Source organism: Mytilus edulis, chromosome 1 (assembly GCF_963676685.1).
Source record: "Mytilus edulis chromosome 1, xbMytEdul2.2, whole genome shotgun sequence".
Classification (NCBI taxonomy): domain Eukaryota; kingdom Metazoa; phylum Mollusca; class Bivalvia; order Mytilida; family Mytilidae; genus Mytilus; species Mytilus edulis.
The window spans coordinates 58297944-58305660 of record NC_092344.1 but is presented as its reverse complement, the minus strand read 5'-3'; the positions used below and the strand labels follow the sequence as shown (position 1 = coordinate 58305660).

At 32.6% G+C, this 7717-nt stretch overlaps 1 protein-coding gene and 1 long non-coding RNA gene across 2 annotated transcripts in view; both read right to left on the bottom strand.

Annotated features, from left to right (window-relative positions):
• LOC139485827 (uncharacterized) overlaps positions 1 to 7717 on the bottom strand; it is a 971519-nt gene that overhangs the window by 70693 nt on the left and 893109 nt on the right. The window lies entirely within an intron of this gene.
• Positions 3675 to 7717, bottom strand: part of LOC139485688 (universal stress protein YxiE-like) — a 47437-nt gene continuing 43394 nt past the window's right edge. The window contains exons 3-4 of the mRNA XM_071270331.1: positions 7296 to 7402; positions 3675 to 5495 (exon numbers count right to left, since the gene is read on the bottom strand). Of these exons, the coding sequence (XP_071126432.1) occupies positions 5283 to 5495; positions 7296 to 7402 (320 nt within the window). The 3' untranslated portion in view covers positions 3675 to 5282. The remainder of the gene's footprint in view (positions 5496 to 7295; positions 7403 to 7717) is intronic.

Sequence of the window (7717 nt, the reverse complement as noted above, 5' to 3'; positions counted from 1 at the left end):
TTTTTCTCACTGATGAGTATGTTGAAGACGAAACGTGTGTTTAATTCAAATACAAAGTTTCAATTCCGGTATCTATGATAAGTTTGAAATTCAACATTATGACCTATTGGTTTAATCACTTACTGGTAAATCACAAGGAATAAAATTCTGTAGGAAAACGGAAAACCTAGAATATTGTTTCAACTTGGAGATATTTAACAAGTATACAGATGCATAAAAAATGCTATAGCTATCAATTAAGATAAAGAAACTAGGGAATAATAAGATTTGTTACTACATTGATTCCTTAGACTGACTGTTGTATAGGTCCAAATATTACAAAGCTAAATCAATTGAAAAAATCTTAGCTGTTCATGTCTTTTTAACTTGAAATGTTGTTTTCGTGATTATAGCCCATCTGATCAACACAACATTTTTCAACTTATTTTTAAAAAGTTTGTACTAAGCTTTTGATATTACGCAATTATCGAAGGGTAAGGAGATGATCTGTATTTAATATGTCGAAATACTACTTTCTTCGTGTGGTCTATAAAAAGTCAGGTACCTGTAGCAAGGTGGTTGTAGTGATTTATCATCAGCAATAATCATGTTCGTTTAAAATGATCAGCTCAAATTAGTTCGTGTTGCTTAGTCTTTTGTCTTTTATGTAGTGTCTTATGTTCTATTGTTTGTCCTTTTGTCTTTTTCTTTTTTAGCCATGACGTTATAAAACGAAGAATCAGATTTTAATCACAGAGTGTTAAAGGAAAGACAACTCAAATATGAACAAATTATAAAAAACAATTTGTTTAAGAGTTTATACAGAATTAACTTGTTTAAAGTTCACATTTACATAAATCAGTACACTGCACTGCACTGCATATATTTTGTCATCAATTTATATTAATCGGACTAAAATATATGTGTTAAACTACTATTTATACATTTTAATAAAAACGTACCAGTACAACATCAAATAAATTTAATGAAATGGATTAAAATAAATTAGGAACTTCACAGGACATCATCGTTAATAAAACTTTGTATAAAAATAGTCCAAAAGTTATCAAACTACAATTTCAGTCACCTAAAAAAGGAGTCTAGTATTAAGGATTTTTCAGGTGCTATAACGACAGGAATACACAAATATCACTCTTATACTTATTCATTATTTGATCTGGCTTGAATTGGCTTTCAGTAACTGCGAGTACTCTCAAATTTACCTTTTCATTGTTTTGATCTGGATGAGGTGTTAATCCCTTTACACCTGATGTGTATCGACTGAGTTTTTGCTTTTGTTGCATTGTTACATCTCTTTTCTAGGTAAGGGGATGGTATGGTCCGAGTACACAGTTATTTCGTAGTGCATTTCTTTTTAGACAATAAATGAAAATTAAAAAAAATCTTTTTTTTTAAATGATTACCTATATCGGTTAGAAAATGAATCGTCAGACTTCTTTTGACAACTTTACGCTTGAATGATTTTAGAAAAAAAGTTACGTGCTTGGTTACAAAAAAGGGGGATGAGTCGAATGCACCGCTATTTAACGCCCGAGTGATTTTCTCATTGTGTGTTTTGGAAAGCCTCGCTTAAGAATTGAACTTTCCCATCCTTTTTTGTTAGCATCTGCAATAAACTAAGCCGTAGATGCCAAGACTTTTAGACAACCAGAGACATGAAGTTTGGGTCATGGTGCAAGGAGGCATTTCAAGTCGTGAAATTGCACGCAGAATGCATTGTTCAGCCTCAACAATTACCAGACTTATCCAAAGATTCAACCAAACTGGGTCTTTGAATGATAGACCACGTCCCGGAAGACAGCGAGCAACTACTGCCCAACAGGACCGATACATTCGTCTTCAGCATCTGCGAGATCGGTTCCGTACGGCTGTTCAAACAGCACGGGAGACTGTCGGCGTCCACAGGAGACAAATTGGAGCAAACACGGTAAGACGCCGTTTGCGCAGCAGTGGATTGAGGTCACGGAGGCCTTTCCGTGGTAACATGCTGACAGCAGTACGACGCCAAAACCGCTTAAGATGGACACAACAGCGTCAGAGATGGTCACACAGGCAATGGATAACTGTCTTATAGACGGACGAATCATGATTCCATCTTCGCCGTAGTGATGGACGAACTCGTGTGTGGAGACGAAGAGGAGGACGCTATGCAAATTCATGTATCCAAGAGACAGATCGTTGGGGTGGTGGTAGTGTCATGGTATGGGGAGGAATATCATTCAACCATAAAACTCCTCTCATCACTATCAATGGCAATTTAAACGCTCAACGCTACATTGATGAAGTTTTACGACCGACCGTTATACCGTTTATGGCTGGACATTAAGATGTTAATCTTTTTCAGCAAGATAACGCTCGTGCACACTCCGCACGACTCACAACTGCGTTTATCAACAACAACCATGTTCAGACATTACCATGGCCAGCCTTTTCGCCGGATTTGAGTCCAATTGAACACTTATGGGATCAAATTGGACAAGCCGTAAGACGACGACAGCCACCAACAGTTACGCTGCGCCAACTCGAAATTGCATTGCGAGAAGAATGGACAAACATGCCACAACACCGTATCCGACGTCTGGTCAGGTCAATGCCACGTCGTTGTAGAGCTTGCGTTGCAGCACGCGGTGGACACATTCGTTACTGAGACTGTGAGTTTGTGAATTGTAGCGTTGTGTTGCATTAATGTATTGCATTCTAATCGTGGTAATTGAACATTTTTGGTTGACTTTTATCTTAAGATAAACCCTTTAACTGTCTTTAACAATTACTGTACACAAAAAATTATTTTTTATAAAAATGTTATTTCTAAAAAACTTAGTGTTGCGTTTTCATTGGCACTCAGTATATATTTTTACAGTGTGTTGTACTACTTTTGGGACAAACTATATCAAAATTATAGAAATCTTCATCAGCTCTAACTCAAGATATGGACAATTTTCTGTTAAGGGGGTCTTGAAATCTTTTGACAGCTTCCGAAGTGCTCATTTTTTACCTTTTTCAGCTGGACCTAATCACTACTTTACATTAAAATTTATGACCCAATTTTTTTACAGTTTCATTTCACCCCCTACTTGCTATATGAGGCATAAACATGGAGAAATAAATTTGGAAGGGGTATAAAAAAACATTGGCAAGTAACAAACTGTCCACACTAAGGACTATATTCGTAATCAAAGGACGATAACTGTGTACTCGGACCGTATGGTAAATCCCAACTCAGAAGCCAGTAATTCAGTAAGTGTCGCTGTTTATGTAAATCATATTCGTTTTTATCATTTATTGCTTTGTCAAATATTAATATCACGCCTTCATCTGTTTTCTGAATAGAATTGCTTAATATATGTTATTCTGAAAGGTCACAATGTGTCATCGGTTTTCCTCATATTTGAAAGTCGAACGTTAACCTATAGCTTTAAATTAAATGTCTTATTAGCAATCATACTACATCTTCATATTTTTATACAGATAATTATAAATTCTATTTTCAGGCAGCATACACCTTATTGCTATTTGGAAATCTATCCAATTTGACTCAAGAATCTGCGCCGCTTCAATTATTGACGTCATACAACAATCATTGTTCGGTTATTGCGTCAGATATTTTGTATTATAACGTCAAACTTTTAACGGAAACCTTTGTGGTGTTCAGTAATGGCGGACAGACAGCGATATAGTGTATTTAAAGAATATATTTTTCCAATATAATGAACCATCTTGGACTACATGTACATATGTTTCCCATATGAACTTCAATTTTCGCATTGTAAAGGCGTATAATTGAAATGAAATGAAAATAAACGATGTTGCCGTATGATAGAACAAACATTTAAACAATGGTTTTAACAATTTTTTAAATGACGAATTGAAATATACAATACATATGTTCAAATGTTCCTGGCATAGATAGATACTACAAAAGAAGATGCTGTTTTGATTAGAAGACTAGTGAACATTCAACTGCTCCCTCTAAAATAAACTATAACTTTTCAAAAATATATCTGTACAATTGCAGGATAAATGCAAACGACTTAATCCCCTTTGACTTCGAAATCATTAGATTTACAGTAATTGTTAAATATTAATAAATGATATAATAGACAGATATTAAGCACGAGCTGTTGATTTTGTTTTCATGAACAATGGAATCAAAATTGAACAGATTTGAATGGAATATATTATACAATCTAGTTGTTAATACAATTCATGGATAGATACGAATGACTTAATTCCCTTTGACTATGTTTTTTTTTTCGTTTGCAGTTCATGTCAATTTATTAAACGATCTTTCTTTATTATTGTTAATTTTGTTAATATATATTTATAGGCTGTTTTGAAATACGTTATCTTTTTAAACCACAAACAGTTAATACATTAAGATACGAGCAGACGTGAATACAATTGCACGTGTTTGAATGCAAAAACTTACAACAGCCATGCCAAACAGTGATTAATTTCTTGAAAATATTGAAAATCAGTGTAATAAATTAAAGCTACAATTATAAGTAAATATAGTGGTTATAATCATCAGACAGACTTTGAAAGGGTTATTGGGACGAAAACACTCTTGATAAACGAACAGATTGAAGTTCATAGTTAACAAAGAGCAAATGTTTAGCATGAAAAATAAAACAGCGAATCATTTTCATATATGACGCAGCGGAAAACATTTGGTTCAATTCAATCCAACCCTTTCACGAAGCGCAAAAAGTGTACTTGCAATGAAATAACTGTATGGCAGTTTTTCGAAACATCAATGGTTCAATGGGATAGTCTTATAGCACAATTCGTTTTGCGATAAAAACCAAGATAAAAGGGTTCTGTTCCCATATATGTATAAAGTAAGAAGACGTGGTATGCTTGTGAAAGTTACAACTCTCTACAAATGACAAAATGACACAATAGTTCTCCATCTCTGCTGGTTATTTTGGCATTTTTCGCACTTTCAAAACATATGACGTCAAATTAAAAAAAACAATATTTGACTACGACACAATATGTGCTTAATTATCTTTTTACATTTCAGTTTATATGTTTAAATACACGTCTTAGTTATATACATGTATACATAAACAGGTATTATTATAATTTCTTTGTTGGCAATTTGAAGGTCTTCGTAATTTTCATGAATTTAAAATTTAAGAGTAACTCTAAATTAGAATGACTTTCAAACTTTGCTTAGCAAAGCTTGATTATTTACAGTTTATACGATATACTAATTCTTATAACATTTAATATTATTTTGTTTACTACAAGTAAAGACAAAAATTGAACGAATTTGTTCATTTCTTTTTCTCTTCTTTTGTTCTGCAAACTAACACAGGAACATTAGAATGATGAACAAGATAATCACTAACACTCCCTAACAGTGTCCTCCGTAATTTACCAAGACCTCTTGTTCCAGTAATTATCAAAGCGGCGTTTTCTTCTTTTGCAACTCTTAAAATTCCTTCGGCGGGTTTTGATGCTTGGGTACTTTTAGCAACGCCTTTTAACTGAAATGAAAAATAAAACAACTACAGCTTTCAGGATAATAAGAATATTTTGTTTTGTTATTGTGAATACATATTGATTATCATTTTAAGAGAATCACTGACGATCTCTTAAGGAAATTTGATTTGATGCATGTCACATGATATATGTTTACAGTCAGCATATAAATATTCACATATAAATATTGACAATTCCACAGTTGAGACTGTCATCAAAGTGACAGGTTTAGCGCTATAAAACCAGGTTTAATCCACCATTTTCTACATTTGAAAATGCCTGTACTAAGTCAGGAATATGACAGTTCTTGTCCATTCGTTTTGATGCGTATTTGATTTTGCCATGTGATTATGGACTTTCCAAATTGATTTTCCTCTAAGTTCAGTATTTTTGTGATTTTACTTTTTACTGTATTTCCCGAAAACATACTTAAGATGATTTGAAATAGTAGCCTGTTGTTTTTTATACTCTGGCTAAATTGACACTCTTAATACATATTTTGCAATTCGTGGTTGTTTTTTTTTATCGATTTTATGACTGTGATAAATGGGGCTGACCCTGAGTGTATTGTTATCTGTTCAACCATGCCTTCAAATCGAATGTACCCTGTCCTTTACTAACACCCCTTTAAGCACACATTCTTTGTTATAACGTATATATTTCAATGCTTATTTATTTGTTACCTACATGTACGGTTCTAGATTATATGTTTGAATATTCTTAAATTAAAAATCTCTCTTTTCGAAAAAATATTCCTATATATGTAAGTGAGTATTATTTGTGTTTCATTTCCAACTTGCAGAAACACACTTATGACTTTTGCTAATTATTTTTGATTTTGGTTGATGTCTCATGATTTACATGTACATGTATACCCATTATTCTTTCGTCTTCGATGTCGCTGAAAATATGAACGTTGTACACTGAAAGACACGAGAAGAACAGCAACGGAGATAGAGAAATATATATAGGGACGCTTCTATACTTTGAATAAAATTATTGTACGAAATATTTGTCATCACTGTTATTTGATTGAGAGTTATTGTTTTCCTTACTTTAAAAGCTAATGGAATGATGTACGAACTTAAACTGTAATAGAGTGTTAAATCGTTCATGTTATTCAATTAGGCAACCTCATGAGAATTAACTATTACTCCCATGTTTCATAGAACAGTCCTTTATTGTCGTTTATTACCGATCTGTTGTTCGCTGTATACATCACGACGTTTAACCTTTAAATAAAATGGAAGTAAAACGACCATTAACAATGCTTTTGTTAGTTTTTGTTTAAAATTGTCAAAACGTTTTATATGGTATTTACGAGACCCTAGCGTGCTTATTAATTATTCAAAGCTAAAAAGTGAATTTGTTTTTTTAGGTGTTCAAGAAGAAGATGTTCATTTCATGTTACACACAAACTCGTGTAGTCAAACATGTCATTTGAATTGATTAAATTGAAATTTCACAAGATTTTGATTATCAAATACACGTTTCTTTATAGATTGAATCCATGTTTGTTGGTTTGTTCATGACTTGGCTTTGTTGATGTTCTTTTAATTTGCGACATTTTGTTTGTCTTTTCATAATATGACATATGTACTATATCGTCAATCTAATCATCTAATCACATAAGACATATTTGTTCATTGATAGATAAATGAAAAAAGATATCGACAACATGCAAAATGCTAAATTCTGGTATAATTGATCAGTTAGAGCCACAAATCAACCATAACTACCATGAACATGATGAAGGTAATTAAAAAATTGTAATTTCAACAAATACAACTTTATGGAGACATTACTTTCAATCTTTGTAGGCAAGCCCCAAACTCTTCGAGTCTAGCTTCCACCTTATGAATTTCGTGATCTAATATGGTTTTGAATGCGTCTACGTCTTCAGGGTTTGGTGCTATAAGAAAAGATAAAAATATCACGAAAATATTATACATTCAATTCAATGTATAACCTCCCTAGCTTTTAATTTATTAAATGAATATATCTCAAAGTATACATGTCAACAGTGAGGGATGTATAATTATTATAATTGTTGAAGTTATATCCATAGTTGTTTCAGCATTTTCCCTACCATCTTATAAATCAAAAACGAAAATATTTTCAAAATATGAAAACATAGAATATAGATTTTGTTCATCAATAATTGTATTCAGATATCAATTCATACATGTATATATAAACTATAACATATCAAAGACCATTTTCATAA